This window comes from Canis lupus, chromosome 24 (assembly GCF_011100685.1).
Source record: "Canis lupus familiaris isolate Mischka breed German Shepherd chromosome 24, alternate assembly UU_Cfam_GSD_1.0, whole genome shotgun sequence".
Lineage (NCBI taxonomy): Eukaryota > Metazoa > Chordata > Mammalia > Carnivora > Canidae > Canis > Canis lupus.
In genome coordinates this window covers 9,709,453-9,727,256 of record NC_049245.1, presented here as the reverse complement: position 1 = coordinate 9,727,256, position 17,804 = coordinate 9,709,453, and the positions used below count along the sequence as shown (strand labels likewise).

At 39.4% G+C, this 17,804-nt stretch overlaps 1 protein-coding gene and 1 long non-coding RNA gene across 7 annotated transcripts in view; one reads left to right on the top strand and one right to left on the bottom strand.

The window, feature by feature from the left end:
* Positions 1-17,804, bottom strand: part of TASP1 (taspase 1) — a 313,757-nt gene that overhangs the window by 45,164 nt on the left and 250,789 nt on the right. For 5 of the 6 annotated variants that reach the window (XR_005377556.1, XM_038571595.1, XM_038571592.1 and 2 more), the window contains one exon: positions 10,424-11,360. The exons of the other annotated variant lie outside the window; for it this stretch is intronic. Coding sequence is in view for 3 of the 5 variants with exons in the window: in XM_038571592.1 (XP_038427520.1) it covers positions 11,268-11,360 (93 nt within the window). In the remaining 2 variants the exon portion in view is untranslated. Of the gene's footprint in view, positions 1-10,423; positions 11,361-17,804 lie in introns of those variants that run through there. 6 annotated transcript variants of the gene reach the window in all.
* LOC111092202 overlaps positions 1-17,804 on the top strand; it is a 51,753-nt gene that overhangs the window by 7,730 nt on the left and 26,219 nt on the right. The gene's annotated exons all lie outside the window — the stretch shown is intronic.

The following is a 17,804-nucleotide window of genomic DNA, read 5'->3' as shown; positions in this document are numbered from 1 at the left end:
ATACAAAATAGAAAGCCTCAGCAAAGAAATTTAGGATACAAAGAAAAATCACATGGAAATTTTAGGACTGAAAAACACAATAACCAAAATAAAATCAAACAATGATTTAAGGTAAAACAACAAAAACAGTGTAATATAACCATCATATTATTGTTAACATAAACTTTGATTTTAGATTTTGTTGTTTTCACTTGAAAATCTACTTGGATTTACAACTGTAAAAGAGCTATACACATAGGAAGTTTATACTTAGTTTTATGTTTGTACACTTTTAAGTGGCAATAATTTGAAGTAATTTATGTTAATACTAGGAAACGGTTTTTTTTTCCTTTAGGAGGCTCCCTCATTCAAACAAGAAAATATTTTTTAAATGACATTTATAATGTCTTACGAGTGAATGGTATCTCCCCCACCAAAATTCATACGTTGAATTCCTAACCTCCGGTACTTCAGAAGGTGACTGTGGAGGGAGGGCCTTTAAAGAGACAATGAAGATAAAATGAGGTCAGATCAGTGGGCCTTAATTTGATATGACTGGTGTCCTTATAAGAACAGGAGCTTAAGACACCGACATGCACAGAGGAAAGATAATGTCCAAACAAGACAGATAGGGATGGCCATCTATGAGCCAGGGGTAGAGGCCTCAGAAGAAATCAAGCCCACCAATACCTGGATCTCAGACTTCCAGCTTCCTGAACTGGGAGGAAAACAAATTAATGTTGGTTCAGATACTCAGGCTGTGATACTTTGTTATGGCTGCCCAAACACAAACTAGTACATAATGCAACTGGAAATTTGGATCATTTAATAGACTTTTAATGACATGAAAGAATTATTGTAAAGTGTTTTAGATGTAATAATAAGGGCAAGTTATTGTGGTTATGTTAAAAAAAAAAAAAAACACACCTTAATTTGGGAGCACCTGGGTGGCTCAGTTGGTTAAATGTTTGCCTTCAGCTCAGGTCATGATCCTAGTGTCTTGGGATCGAGTCCCACATGGATTCCCAGCTTAGCTCAGCGTGGAGTCTGTTTCTCCCTCTGCCTCTGCCTCTGCTCCTCCCTCCACCCCCACCAGTCCTCTCTCTCTCTCTCTCTTTCTCTCAAATAAAGAAGATCTTTAAAAAAATAAAAATACCTTAATTTTTAATTATACATGTGAAAAATGTTTGGAAAAACTGGAAATGACCAACCAGGAAAGTGAAGAATTTGATAGGGCATGGTATTCTTTACCAATATTTATTCCTAAATTATATCCTAATTTTTTTCTATTTTTTAACAACTTACTGTTATATATAACTTAAGTTATATCTTACACTATCAGTCAATTCACTCATTTAAAGTATACAATTCAGTGGCTTTTATTCTCAGAGTTGTGCCATCAGTACAGAATTAATTTAAGCACATCATTAATTAATCCTAAAAGAAACCCCACACTCCTATTTATCACCACTTAACTTTCCCCATTCCCCATTCCGCTCAGCCCTAGGAAACTACTAATCTATAGATTCTGTTTCCTTAAATGTACCTATACTGGGCATTTCCAATAAATGAGATCATACCATAAGTGGTTCTTTGTGACTGGCCTCTTTTGTGTAGCATAATGTTTTCAAAATTCTTTCATATTGTAGTATTTATCAGTATTATATTGTTAAATAATATCCAATTATATGGATATATACTACATTTTGTTTATCAGTTGTGAACATTAGGATTGTTTCCACTTTGTGACTATTATAAATAATGTTGCTATGAACATTCATATACAAGTTTTGTGTGATACGTTTTCATTTCTCCTGGGTATATATCTAGGAGGGGAAAAACTCAGTGTTTAACTAATTGAGGAGAGCTGCCTGACTGAGTGGCTGCATCTCATAGAATAAGTTGAGAAGTGTCCCCTCGTCTTCTGTTTTTTGGAAAAGTTTGTGGCATTAATTCTTTAAGTGTTTGGTAGAATTAACCATCTAGTCCTGGGCTTTCTTTCTGGGAGGATTTTTGATTACTAATTTAATCTCTCTACTTGTTATAGGTCTATTTGGATTTTCTGTTTTGTTCTGAGTCAGTTGTGGTAGTGTGTACCTTTCTAAGAATTCGTCAATTTTAACTAAGTTATGTGACTTTTTGGCATTTAGTTGTTTATGACATTCACTTTATATTCTATTTCTGTAACTTAACATTGTCCCCTTTTATTTATGATTTTATTAATCTGAGTCTTCTCTCTTTTTTCTTGGTCTGTATAGATAACAATTTGTCAATTTTGTTGATCTTTTCAAAAAACCAGCTTTGGCTCTATTGATTTTCTTTATTGTCTTTCTACTCTCTATTTAATTAATCCTCATTATTTCCTCCTTCTACTTGCTTTGGGTTGAGTTTGCTCTTCTTTTTCTCATGTCTTAAAGTGGAATGGCTTGGTTGTTGATTTGAGATTTTTTTTTCTTTTTTAATGTAGGCCCTTACAGCTATAAATCTCCTCTAAGCACTGCTTTAGCTGAATCCCATAAGTTTTTATATGTTATGTCTTTAATTCATTTCAAAGTATTTTCTGCTTCCCCCATGTGTGTTAAGATTTTATTTTTAAGTAATTTCTATACTTAAAAATAATAAGTAATGTGGGGCTCAAACTCAAAACCCCAAGATCAAGAGTTGCATGCTCCACCGACTGAGCCAGCCAGGTGCCTCTACCTTCCCTGCGTTTTATCTTTGGTTCATTGGTTATTTAAGAGTGCCTTGTCTGATTGCCACATATTGCTAAATTTGCTCAATTTCTTTCAGTTGGTAATTTCTAATTCTATACTATTGTGATCAGAAAACATACTTGTAATGATTTTATCCTTTAAGTTTATTGAGGTTTGTGTTATGGCCTACTCTAAGATCCATCCTGGAGAATGCTTCTTTTGTACCTGAGAAAAATGTGTACTCTGTTGCTTTACCTACTCCTTTACCTAGTAGGGTGTTGTATAGGAGTCTATGAGGTGTGCTTTGTGGGTAGTGTTGTTCAAGTCTTTTATTTCCTATTGATCTCTTGCCTAATTGTTCTATCCAATACAGAGTGAGATATTGAAGTCTCCATTATTGCTGACTTGTCTATTACTCCCAGTTGCATCTGCCTTTACTTCATGTACTTTGGGACTGTGCTGTTACATACATATGTTTATAATTGTAATGAATTCTTCATGGATTGATCCTTTTATCATTATAAAATGCCCCTCTTATCTCCAGCAATACATATTTGTTCAAGTCTATTTCATCTGATAGGAGCAAAGCCGCTCCAGATTTCTTAGGGTTGCTGTTTGAGTGATATATTTTTCCATTCACTTCAACCTATTTGTATATTTGAATCTAAAGTATGTCTCCTGTAGAGAGCATATAATTCAAATTTATTTTTTAATCAAATCTGGCAATCTTAGCTTTCTGATTGGATTGTTCAATCCATTCACATCGGTAATGATTGACTTTATGTGTCAATTTAGTGGGTGTTGGGGATGAGATCTAAATTAGTGAACCCTGAGTAAAGTAGATGGCCCACCATAATGCTGGTGGATCTCATACAATCAGTTGAAATCCTGAAAGAATCCTTGAGCAAGAGGATTGCTTGAGCCTTGAGCAATCTTTGAGCAAGACTTCCTTCAGACTTCCTCTTCACCTTTGACTCTCTAGGGTCTCCAAACTGCTCGACTTAACATGGGCACTGCATCGCTGGGGCTCCTAGGTCTCAAGCCTACTGGCCCACACTGCAGATTTAGATTCACCAGGCTCCATAATTGTGCAATCCAATTCCTTATGTGTTGGTTCTATTTCTCTGCAGAACCCTAATACAACATCTAATGATATTATGGTTAGATTCTTTGTTTTCTATATGTCTCCTATATCATTCCATTTCTATTTTGTTCCTATTCCTTTACCGCTTGTTTTGCATCAAGTGAATATTTCAAGTGTAATTTAATTCCTTTAATAGTTTTTCTACCATTTATTTAGTTATTTTCTTAGTGGTTGCTCTAGGGCTTCCCATATATATCACTTTATCAGAATCAGCTTTAGATTTATATTAACACAATTCCTGCAAGAAATATGAATGTTACTTCTGTATAGCCCTACTCTCTATTCTCTCTTTGTGTGCTATGTCACACATTACAGCTACAGATGTTACAAATGCAACAATACATCATTATAATTACTTAGTATAATTTTAGGTCAGTTGAAGAAGTAGAGATAAGAAAGAGCAAGTATATATTTGTAGGTTTGTTGTATTTACTTTCTTCAGCCAATAGCTAGCGTGGAAATGGAGATCTCATTCTTACAACCTCATGGAACTACATCCTGCCAGCAACTTGAATGAGCTGGAGACAAATTCTCCCCTAGTACCTCCCAGAAGCAATGCAGCCCTGCCAACACCTTGATTTTAGCCTTTCAGGTACTGGAGCAGAGAAACCAGCCAAGGACTTCTGACTTAGAGAATTGTGAGATAATTACATATATGTTGTTCTAAGCTATTAAGTTTATAACAATGTGTTAGGCAGCAATAGAAAACTGTTCCACACTGTCTCTTCCATATCATCATGAGGCACCCTCATTTATTCATTCAAAAAATATTTAGTGAGGACCTCTTATGTGCCAGGCATTGTCTTAGGTGCTGGAAGTATAATATGAATGACAGAAAAATCCCCGTTTTCAGGGAACTTACCTGCAAATGGAGGGAGACACATAAACCAAACAAATGTGTCAGTTATATGGTAGATTGGAAAGTGGTGAGTGCCAGCAGACAAAAATAAGGCAGAAAGGGGACACAGAGTGGTGGTGGGGGCATTGTGGTGAGAAGGATGTTTATTGAGAAGGTAACATTTAAGAAAGAGTTGAAGAAGAGTTACCTTTCCACGGAGAGGTAAAGGCACACGCAGTGGCTCTGAGACAGGAGAAGGTCTGGGCTGCTGGAAGGGTAAGGAGGTCAGGATGGCTGGAGCAGAGTGAGCGAGGGTTATAACTGGAAGTGGGTCAGAGAATGACAGAGAGCAGATCCCACAGTCTTGTAATTACTCTGGGGCAAGGTGTACTATGAGGTTTTGGGCAAAGGAGCATCATGGCCAGACTCATTTCAGGCTGCCAAATGGACAAGGAACTGTGAATATGGGGAGGCCAGTGAGGACCTTGTAGTCATAACTCCGGTAAGAGATGATTTGAATGGTAGCGGTGGAGAGAGGGAGAAGTGTTTGGATTCAGGACACATTTTAAAGGAAGGCCAATAGCATTCAGTAATGGATTGGTTAGAAAATAGGAGACAAAGTAAATTCAAGGATTTCAAGTTGGTGGTCCCCAAAAAGCTTTGCCTCTCTGTACAAATACCCTAATGCAGTCCCCTCTTAAATCTGGGCTGAGCCAGGTAACTTGATTTAAGCAATAAATGTGGCAAAAGTAAGGCTGGGCCAGTTCTGACCTAAACCTTAAAAGGGCCTCGTAACTTTTGCTTTTATGCTCCTGGGAATCCTTGAACTGCCATGTTTTACAGGAGAAACAGCATGAAAAGACCAGGTAGAGTGGCCAAAAAGCAGAGGGAAAGGCCCTGAACCTGCATGGAAAAAGAAGGAAGCTTATCCAGCCCAGCCCCCAGCTCACACTCCCACTGAATACAGCATACCCGTGACTACCAGCAAGAGCCACAGAAAAACCAGAGTGAAGCCAAGCATAGTTGACAGAACTGTGAAAAAACAAAACAGTTGCTGTTTAAACTACTAAGATTATTAACCTCCCTAGGTTATGCAATAACAGGTGAAAAAAAAAATGACCCCAAGAATTTTGGCCTGCGCACCCAGAAGGATGGAGTTTACCATCAACTAGATGGAAAAGGATGCTAGTTAATAGGTTTGGGGAAAAAACTTGGGTGGTCAGATTAATATCTTACTACTTAGAAAAAGAATACAGTTTTCTTGATATTTTAGAAGAACAAGATCATCTATCTTTTAAGCACTGCTGGATTTTCCAGGACCAGGAAAGGCCATTTGAGGTGCAACTTTTTGGACCTCCAAAAAACAGACACAGCAACGATTAAAGGAATTGTTTAGATTTTTTTTTTTTCTATCCAGGTTCTGAAGCTCTGCCAACAATCAGTGTAATCCCCATCAAGGCAGGGAAACCTCGCCCAGTTTTTCCAGCTTTGCTACTGTGGTTTCAGGGCTTTGGTGACTCTACCATGTAAAGGAGAAACCACCGGGTAGCTTTCCCTCCCCCTTTCCACAACTGGTCACAAAGAACCATCTTGGGCTTGGCTGACGGGCTTCTTGGGGCTGAAGGCACAGCCTCGGAGGGAGGCCCCTGCCAGTTTTAGATGTAATCCTTCCTGTGGTCATACACTTTAGAGACAGCAGTATGTGGGCAAAGAAAATTGCCTGGTCAATTTGGTCAGCCTGTAGGTCTCTGATGATAGGCATCTGGGCTACTACTGTGTAAGCTTGAACCCAAATGAAGTTTTGGGGAAAAGCAGTACGTTCCTTAAGAGTTCTTAATGCCCCAGAGCAAATATTAATGTGGAAGGGTTACTTTTACACTGTCAACCTCCCACTCACTCACTCCCACCCATATAGCCTACGATGTCTACCCACTCACATCTCCTTCTTAATCAGGATTTGGGAAAGTTTTAGGATATAGCTAAACTAAAACAAATTAATCATATTCCTGGGGGCTCATTTCTTCTGGGCTCAACCTTTTCTTGGACTAGTGTTTCTGGGAGAAAAGGGTAGCTTCCACCCATAGGCCCCTCTTGGTCCTCCACACCGCGACTAACCACTGGAAGCTGAAGTTGGATAGGAGACTGGACTTCATGTCACAAAGGGACTCACAAAATTGAGCAATTATAGGGTGTATGACAGAAGAAAAGTTGATGTGCTTGACTTAGTAAACGTTTTAAGAAAAATGTTGAGAGGCATTTAAAAGAATTTAACCATAAAATTATGCCAAGGATATATAAGTTTGAGAGATAGCATTCTGAGAGTGGGCGCCATATAAGGTGATCCAACATGGTCATCATGGAGATGTGTTTGTGACATGGGGACACTATCACTGCTTTGGTCTCTTCAAATCTCTTCAGGTCATTACACACTTTTGGCTATGGTTTCTTCCGAGTACCATTAACATGACTCCAGATTCTTTCCCTTACGGAGTCCCTCAATCCTTGGTGGATTGTGGCTCTTCAGCTCGTTTATTCTCCACCTCCTTAAAAGTATGCACCTTCTCTCCAGCTCTCCAGTGCCTGTCATTACTGACTACACTGTGAAATTCCCTTCCACTTTTGTGGCACATCCAGCCTTAGACTTGCAGAATGTTCAGTCAGACATTATGGATGAAGATGGGTCATGAGGAGCATAAGGCAGAGAGAGACCCCAGTGCAGTACATGAGCAGACTCCTGAGTTTACCCTCTCAGCAGAAGAGGGTATAAAGGTGCATCAAGGCCTCTTGGCCAAGGAGAAGGGAATGTTTCTTACTTTCAAATCCCTAAGAAGCAACCCTAAGACAAGGTGGCAAGTGCAAGTAGTTCATCTGGGAGATGGCCCCAGGATACACAAATAGGGGAACTAAGAAGGATACAGGGAAGGGAAGAAGGCCAACATGAGTGTATTAATAAGTCAACTACCAAAGGAGGGCAACTGAAGCTTAACTCCTCTGGGAAATCTCTCACAAACTGTGTGGAACATGTACCCCAGACTTACACCACCCAAGAGGCAAGGGAGTTAGTATATTTATACAACAAATTCTGTTCATCACTTGTTGAGAGCTGCTTCTGGGGCCCACTGTTTCCTGGGCATGTCTGGCCTGCCGCGTGCAGGGACAATGCAGCTTTCTATGGTTCCAGAACAAGCTCTCAGGCACAGAGGTGCAGATGCTAGCCTCTGAATGTTGTCTGGGGCACAGGAAGATCGATGGGCAACAGCAGTGGTCTGTGCTGGGACCTCTGCTCAAGCTGCCTTTCAGACCTTGCCACACTGCTTGTTGTGTGGATTTGGGGCTTGAGAAAGTAGACACTGACTGTACCCAGTACTGGAGATGGATTCCTACAGATGCCTTAGGATAGGATATACATACTGAACAGCACTAGCCGAACCAATAATAAATGAGGTCATTTGTATAGGTCTGGAGATTTTTCTACATATCCTTAAGTGAAAACAGCAGGTTATATAAAACCATTTTGGTGTTAAAACCATAGAAAGCTTATGCATTAAAAAGTCTACAAGGATATAAGACAAAGTGTTGTTAACGGTTGTCTCTAGGGAAGTGGGGTTATGAGTTAATTTTGTTGTTATTTGTTGCTCTCCTTATCGATTTTCTGATTTTTTTTTGTAATGAGCATGAATTGTTTTTGTAATAACAATGATCAGATCTTTTTAAATTACACAATAATTTAATACAATCTCAAGATTCAGGAATAATTTCAGGACTTTTCTAAATGTTCCTTTCTTCACCATCTCTTTTCCTCCCTCCCCACTCGGCCCAGTGCTTCAAAACAGAATGACCTTGCTTATTTGCAAGTGACTGCAATGTACTGTCACCACTGTCAAACATGGGGCAAAGAGGGCAGTTAGGCAAAAAAGACTTTTGAGCAGCCAAGAGAGAGGTTTCAGTAGCCATAAGCCAAAACTCATCCACTTTGCTCAGACAAGTGCCATAGACTAGCATTTAGGACTTAATCATACACACTTTGTACACAATTCTAACCAACATTGCCATCAGACTTCAACTTCATGCTTCAAAGCAGCAGTGAAAAGAGGAGGAAGGGCCTGCCCCTGTCAGACACACAGGAGGCATGGAGAAGAGGCAGAGCTGATAAGCGAGGACAGGTCCAAACAAGGCCTTCACGCCTCAGCACCCAGCCTGGGTGCTCCCACTTTTAAGGTAGAGCACAGGCCCTCCATCTCCTTGCCACTTCCAGAAGTGTCCCATTTCCAAACCCAGAACAAGATCAAGTGATAGCCTTGAGGAGTTGAGTCCAGGCTTACTTATACTCAAGAGAATCAAGCATCCAATGATTGGGGCTTAAAAAGAACCTGAATACAGGCATACAGTAAAGATCATCCATGTGAAAATACTGCTTCGGAATTCGGTGACAGAAGCCAGACTAGGGAATGAGGTTACTTTCTTATCTGTTTCTACCGACCCTTTCTACTTTTGTGTGAAATGAGGTCGATCATCCTCTGGTTCCAGGATGCTCTTTAACATCTGATCTTATCGCTAAGGAAATTATACTACCCTTTACCATTTTGCCTCCATGATTCTGAGTATCACTTTTTGGGCCTCCTGGTTTGACAATATTCCTAAAATTAAAAAAAAAAATAGAAATTGTAGAATAAAGCCTTAACAAGCTGTTCTTGGAGGGACTGAGCTCTTTTATACTGACCAGTTTTTAAACTCTTCATAAAAGGGGTCTTTAACAAGCCCAAACTTTTAAATATGAGTAGAATAAAGTCAAAAGAAGATGAAAAGAAATGGCATTCCTGGTGAAATAGGTCAGATGATTTTCAGACTCCAAAGTGTCCTGATAGTTTTACGTGATCCAGTCCAGCTCCTCAAAAAACTCTGCCAACAGGTAACAGGTTTTTGAAAGCTTTTGAAGCCAAAGGCTCCCCACCAGCCAGCCCATCGCTTACGAAGTTCTCAGCCTCATTAAGAATGAGAAACAGATACCACGGCACCAACCTGTCTACGAGAACACAGCGAGACAAATGTAATTGCCTGTACAAGGAATATAAATCAGCAACTCCCAAATCATTCATATTTACACCCACTCCATTTTGGTTGTCTTTCCTTTATAATTTGGCCATACATCGATGTCAAGTGTATAATTTCATCTGGGGCTTTATCAGTTACCACCCAGAGCCATGATTATATGGTGCAGGGAACTTCCTCTCCCTGAGTGAGTCTATCTTTAGTATCTCCTTGATAGCCACTTCTTACTCATAAAATCAAAAGAAAAGTCTTGGTTTCCTAATGTGGCTCCAGAATCACTAAATATAACATTTAGAAGCAATTTATCAACTGAAACCCTTGGGTTTTCAGTTGCCACTACAATTTTTGAAAGCAAAGTGTTCTTATTCCTTCTGTTTTTTTTTTTTTTTTTTTTTTTTTATCAACTTGCATTTGAAATTTTAGGGATTTTGATACTGACCATCCAATTATAAACGAAGGTCAACTTTCATCTCGTTAGTGTCCAGCCTAACTGCACAAAGACAGGTTTCGAACTAGCAGAGTCAGAGCAAAAAAGAAAGGTATGATTTCTGGAAGAAGTAACATTTTACAAACAAAATAAAAAATGGTTCTCCAATCTAGGGTTCAAAAGATAATTTATTAATCTGAGAAGAGGAGTCACACACTATACCCAGTAATATGCTTCTTTTATTTTTGGGCCTTTTTCTTAAAAATATATTTAAACAAGAAACAAAGATAATATTGAATTTTCCCATAAATTTTGATTTCTTATTTACAGTGTTACATTGTAAATAACATTCCATTATACACAAATTAAGGACTGTGCATTACCGTATGTTCTCTTTACATATTCTCTCATAATATAGTACATATAGCTTGAAGATATGCAGTATTTAAGCTTAGAAAAGCTTGAGGAAAGAAGTACAAACTTTATCAATAAGACTATTATTTAAAAAGGTTCTGACCTTAATTCTCTGCTAGATTGTTTCACTGAAACCATTCTTTGTTAAAGAAAAAATGCCCCATATGAGGGATGAGAATAACAGTTTAAGTTACCACAGGATCCACTTAAACTGGTTAACAAATAAAAACACTTTATCACTTATTACTGTTATTAAATGGAGCACTACCACTGTCAAATCATTTAAACAAGTAGATTGACTCTTCAGACACATACATCAACGACAGCTGGTACCTCTTTATGAAATCAAAAATGTTTCCTGCATCTTTAGGTTTTACTTGTAAACAGTAAAGCACACATTCTGTAAAGATGATTTAATCATTCCTGGTCTTAGGTTACACAATAAGGAGTTTCTATTTCATCAAGGGGGAAGCAAGCCCACGCACTGCACACACACACACACACACACACACACACACACTGCACACATTCAGTCCCGCTCACCCGCCGAAGACCTGCATGTCACTGAGCACTAACTACAGCCACGCTAGTGTCGCAAGCGGTGCACGAGACTGCAACAGGAATTATAAAACGGTGAAGATAAAACATCCAGCTTCAGTTAAAAACCCCGAAAAGCTCAGGTTCTGAAATGCCTCTCAGACGCTTCCTGCTCAGCCTGAAGGGTCAGTTCACTGGGCTCTCCAGGCGGCAAACCCCACCTTCGATTGCCACGGACTGTCCTGCCACTGCACCAGGAGGGAGTCTTGAAATGTGAGTCTGCAGAGAGGGAGACAGGAGAGCGTTAGAAGTGCCAGCTGTGTCCTCCCGTGTGCCGAGGGTGGAAGAAATGCCAGAATGACACAGCCTCTCTTTGCTTCTCAGCATCTACGTGGTAGCAACCTTTAAGTGCAGAGAGATCCTCTTTGTTCCAATCTTGCAGGGAATGTTTACTGAGCATCTATGACATGCTAAGCACAGCCCTAGCAACTGGAAGTATAGACTGAACAAGACAGCTAAGGGCCCCTCAAGGGCCCTCTCAAGCACAGAACTTACAATTTAGTCCTATTCAGAATAGTAGTTAATGGTGTTAATGCCAACTATATTGAGCATATTCTAGTTCTCTGAAAACCAGTCATTTATATACATTCTGTCTTCTAAACATCCAAAGCAACTAAGAATAACGGATTCATGTTTACATTTTATTCTCTAAGGGAGTTGAATAGCTTGCAAAAGTTCAGATAATTAAACAACCAAAAAAGTAAGTGAGGCAATGAGAAAAAAGAAAAATAAGAGCTTACAAAATAAGGAAAGGACAGGCGTGAGATTAACATGCAAAATCTAGCCTGAGTTTTGTACCCATGCTAGAGGCACACTCCTGCCTCATTTCTCAGCTTCTTCATTCCATGACCACAGAGGGGGTTCATGTGTGGCCAGGAGCACAACAAACCAATTGCTCAGAAGGGAACCACTATTCCTGGTACAAGGCCTAGGAACTACTTCTCATACAGGGCTTCATACACAGTAGGTTCCTCGTTTAGTGGATGAGTGAAGACATCAGCTGCACAATAAGGAGTTTTGTAGGGCTGAGGGTTAACTTTACTCAAGGGAGGCTGGCCTGATGGAAAACAGTAAAAGCTGTTCCAGAAGAGGGTCAGGATGACGTCAGCCAGGAATTCCTTTTTTTTGATGATCTGGCTTAATCTGGGGAAAGATAAATGTCGGGAGCTTCTAAGAAGAACAGAAGGACTGTATATCCCTTAGGTAATCCTCTCTAATTCTGCTACTCTAAACAAGTTTTTCCTAAGGACTGAATGGAAGTGGGTTCAAGCCCCAGGTGAGACTGTTAGATGTGGCTCGTGAAGTGGCCAAGCCTAGAGTGAGAATGACATCCTCTCATGCAACCAAATATGAAACAAGCCTATGTTTTAGATGGAATGACAGCTAATTGGTTTGTAGTTTGAGGGTGGACAGTATTCTTGAATCTCACTGTACAAGTCCTATTAGAGTAGCTGATATAAGTCAATAATTTGGAAAGTTCTAGAGAACAGGAAGTGTTCTCTGGGCACTGTGTTTTTCTGTGTGCCACAAGGGTGAAGTCTGTTGCCTCAGGTCAAGAGCTGGGTGAGGCAGTCTCTGTGGGATCTCCTGGGATACAGCTATCAGTGAGTTTAGCTCACTAAGTTCATGCTTCTGGAAACTGTGTCCCAGGATCTGGCCTCATTATTACATCAGAGGGCCAAACTTGGATCTCACCATATGGATATATTGTACCTGAGAAGTCCACAGTAGGAAAACTTGTGGCTCTTTGGTTTCTTGCGATGCCTCATTAACCTAGCAGGAGTTAGAACAGGGTGTGTGGTTTAATTCTGCTACCCAGGAGTGTTTGTCACATCAGGCACAAAAATCTCAATTCTCACAATTCCCAGGGCTCAATTGTGATGGACCTGCTTTTTTCTTCCAGGAATTTCTTATCATGAGATGAAAGAGATTTTTTCCCCCAAGTATCATTCATCTTTTGTTTTGTTTTGTTTTGTTTTTTAAGATTTTTCTAAACAGAAAAGATCCCTGAAAGCATAGAAGCCCTTTGGTCAATTGTATCCCTGATCTCACCCTCTTCAGTCATGAATACAGTCATGCAGCTATGACAGGGATCAAGAAGAAGCAGAACCTCTTTGGAAAACAGTAGGTGGGTTCCTCAAAAAATTAAACATGAAATTACTATATGATCCAACAATTCCACTTATGGATAATACTCCAAACAAGTGAAAGCAGGGAACACAATAGCCATAAGGTGGAAACAACCCGAGAGTTCATAAACAAAATGTGACATATATTATACACATGGAATGGAATATTATTCAGCCCTAAGAAGGAAACTCTGACACATCCTACAACATGGATGAACTTTGAAGACATTATGTTACGTGAAATAAGCCAGATACAAAAGAACAAATGTTGTAGGATTTAACTTATATGTGATATCCATTAGTCAAGTTCATAGAGACAGAAAATAGGATGGTAGTTACCAGGAATGGGGGGAGGAGGAATAGGGAGTCACTGTTTAACAGGTATAAAGTTTCAGTTTGAGAAGATGAAAAGTTCTGGAGATGAATAATGGTGATGGTTATACTACAACATGAAGATACTAAATGCTACTGAACTGTGCATTCAAAAATGGCTAAAATGGCTGCGCCTCTCTCTCTCTCTCTCACTCTCTCACTGTGTTTCTCATGAATAAATAAAATCTTTTTAAAAAAATGGCTAAAATGATAAATTGCCATGTATATTCTACCATAATAACAATAAAGAAAAGAATAAAGCAGAAATAACAACTTCCTACCTGGTTTAGAATAGTACTCCGCATGATAGCATTAAGAGAAGGGGCTAGCTAAGAGTGAATCAGACCCCCATAGAAGACCCCCATAGAATGCAGACCCCCATCGAAGAAACACTAACACCACCAGGTTCTGTTCACAAATAGGTTGGAAATCTCAAATCAAGTTTGTTAAAATATCTGTCCCTAAGAGAGAAGCTCACAGGAAAATCTGTCTTCATGTTTCCCAGAGATTCAGAGAGAATCCAGTGGGACCTCCTGGCAGGCCTAGTGGTCTAGGCATGAGAATAAATTAATTGTTTAAAGATCAAAGAGTGAACATATGTCCAAGCAGATGGCCTGCAACTTGACCAGGGGGATGTTGGTCTTAAAGCAAGTGATTTCCTGCTGACCAAGGAAAAGACCAGAGCTAGAAGGAAGAAAGTCTTGCCCCACAAACCAGGGGGCTTGATAGCAATCCCTTGAGATTTACAAAAACACAGATGGCCAATTCAAACTTATCTCTGACATTCTCGCCCCCTTTACGATAGAAGGCCATCTAAATAAACTAAGCTAAACTACAAAGCCTCAAGGAGAGTTAGGAAGGAAAAGAAAAAGGATTAGAAAACATGATCGTGGTCTTGAGATAGCTGTTAACAGTACTTGGGCAAAATACTTCAAGAACACATTGAGATTTGTATAAATTTTGCTGTTTACAAAGACAAAAATGCTCAACTAGGCAAACTAGTTTAATTTCTCAGGATTGCCCCTTCTCCAAATCATCATGTAGTCAAGAGGGATTCTGCAGTTACAAAACACATTGGTGTGATCTTGGTGTTGAGAGTAATAAAATGGTTAACCATCCATCTGTGTAACAGTACTTGCCCAGTTTCATCCATCAACATGATCTTCTGACTCATCACAAAATAAGTGCCCTTGCTCTGAAAACATTTGAGCCAGGATGTATTTGAAGCTTTCTGTGGAAATTTCAATGGAGCATCAAATCACATTATAAACAGTGAGAGTTGTTTAAGAAAATGTTTTATATGAGTGTTCATCTCAAAAAGTTCTTTTAGAGAAGTGGGTTTGAATTCCTCTTGTGGCTAAAGAGACCATTTTCTACAATGAACTTATATGTTAGCATTTAAAAGTACAATAAGGTGGGGATCCCTGGGTGGTTCAGCGGTTTGGCGCCTGCCTTTGGCCCAGGGCGCGATCCTGGAGTCCCGGGATCTAGTCCCACGTCAGGCTCCCGGCATGGAGCCTGCTTTTCCCTCTGCCTGTGTCTCTGCCTCTCTCTCTCTCTATGTCTATCATAAATAAATGAATAAAATCTTTAAAAAAATAAAAAATAAAAGTACAATAAAGTATTTTACATTGTTTAAGGACTGCGTAGACTCTCAGGCACCCTATAAGCATTAAGAACTTAACAAGGTAACTTTAAAAAGAAAAAAAAAAAAAAGAACTTAACAAGGTGTCATTAAACCATTTAAATACCAATGTACTTTTATTAAAATTTACAACTAATGATAAGTAGCACATAAAAATCATGTATGAAAAAGCAGCAGACAGGTTCATTTCAGGTTGTTTTCCTCCACTTTTTGTTGCATGTTCCACTCACACTCCTCTCTAACCATGATTCCATGTCTCTAATGCCCTTTTCTGGTTCTTTCTCAAGTAAAGACTTCCTTGACTGGATCCCCGACTCAATCTAGAAGCTCTTCTTCTAACTCTTAAGGCACACATCTGAGCATTTCTTGTCCTTTTTATGGAATCGTCTTGGTTTTTGTCTGCTTTGAATTTTTAGGCCTCTGTAATTGAAAGTCAATTGGAGGCAGGAGCTGGTCTTGCATACACCTCTGTGTTCCTTGTACCTGTCAAAGTGCTTGACCCAGAAGGCACACTCTGGAAATGCTCACTGAGTGAAGTGACTAAAATACACCCTCAAGGCCTATCCTTATGAATATACAAAGAATCTCAAGTGTATCAACTAGTATGACCAGTTTGATTAAAAAGTTAATCAAACTAGTTTGTCATGCATGAACAGAAATCTCACAGAGGAAGACATAGACATGGCCAACAAGCACATGAGAAAATGCTCCGCATCATTGGCCATCAGGGAAATACAAATCAAAACCACAATGAGATCCCACCTCACACCAGTGAGAATGGGGAAAATTAACAAGGCAGGAAACTACAAATGATGGAGAAGATGTGGAGAAAGGGGAACCCTCTTGCACTGTTGGTGGGAATATGAACTGGTGCAGCCACTCTGGAAAACTGTGTGGAGGGTCCTCAGAGAGTTAAAAATAGAGTTGCCCTATGACCCAGCAATTGCACTGCTGGGGACTTACCCCAAACATACATATGCAGTGAAACGCCGGGACACCTGCACCCCGATGTTTCTAGCATCAATGTCCACAATAGCCAAACTGTGGAAAGAGCCTCAGTGTCCATCGAAAGATGAATGGATAAAGATGTGGTCTATGTATACAATGGAATATTCCTCAGCCATTAGAAACGACAAATACCCACCATTTGCTTCAACGTGGATGGAACTGGAGGGTATTATGCTGAGTGAAATAAGTCAATCAGAGAAGGACAAATATTATATGGTCTCATTCATTTGGGGAATATAAAAAATAGTGAAAGGGAATAAAGGGGAAAGGAGAGAAAATGAGTGGGAAATATCAGAATGGGAGACAGAACATGAGAGACTCCTAACTCTGGGAAACGAACAAGGGGTAGTGGAAAGGGAGGTGGGCAGGGGGTTGGGGTGACTGGGTGATGGGCACTGAGGAGGGCACTTGATGGGATGAGCACTGGGTGTTATGGTATATGTTGGCAAATTGAACTCCAATTAAAAAAAAAAAACTAGTTTGTCATGGATTCTTTTAAATGGATTTTTTTTTTAAGATAACTAAACTTTTCCATTTTCCAAGTGATTGTGCTGTTAGAACAGAGATGGAACTTTAGATTTCTCAAATGCTAACAGCTCCACACCAATGGAACCCACTGGCTTCATACTTAAAATTCTCTGCTTTCTTGCTAATTTCCTGACTGACTGAGGTTCTTCACTCCTTGAAGAACTATCCACTTATAAATTAAACTAATTCAAACCCAATATTCTTAGGACCATATCTTATTATAAAAATCAAATACATTGTATAATAATAAATTTAGCCTAAGATTTCAAGATGAGAAAGTTAAAGAAAAAATATCATAGAAATAATATAATTCCTTGATGTCCTAATCACAATCTAAGTTGAAGCTGAGGGCAGCCCGAGTGGCTCAGCGGTTTAGCGCCGCCTTTAGCCCAGGGCTGATCCTGGAGACCCGGGATTGAGTTCCACGTCAGGCTCCCTGCATGGAGCCTGCTTCTCCCTCTGCCTGTGTCTCTGCCTCTCTCTCTCTCTCTCTCTCTCTCTCTCTGTATCTCTCATGAATAAATAAATAAAATCTTAAAAAAAAATAAGTAGTAGCTGAGACTTCCTATCATTCATATTCATGTCTTTAAATCTCTTAAGACCACCTTAGTGACTGTTCTTTTGTGGTTTCTAGGAAAACTCAAAGCACACAATTTAATTTTAAAAGTCTCAAAAGCCTTTATTAGTGGGTATATTTTAATCCATCTTTCTACTCTTAGGAGAATTGTCGAGATCTGTTCACAAGAGACAAGGGAAGAGTCTCTTAAACAAGTTATTATCCTTCTTAGTGGGGTCAGAAAAATAAAATCTGGGCAGACACAGTCCAAAAAAAAGCTGTTGGAAATATTTTATTCATTGGTTTCATAATTCTGAGGGTTTGGTTTTCTGTTTTTAAAATATAGAACTTGAAGCAAGATAGTACTGTCAAAGCAATACAGGCATTTACAAGTAGAACAAATGACATTGAGAAAACATTCCACA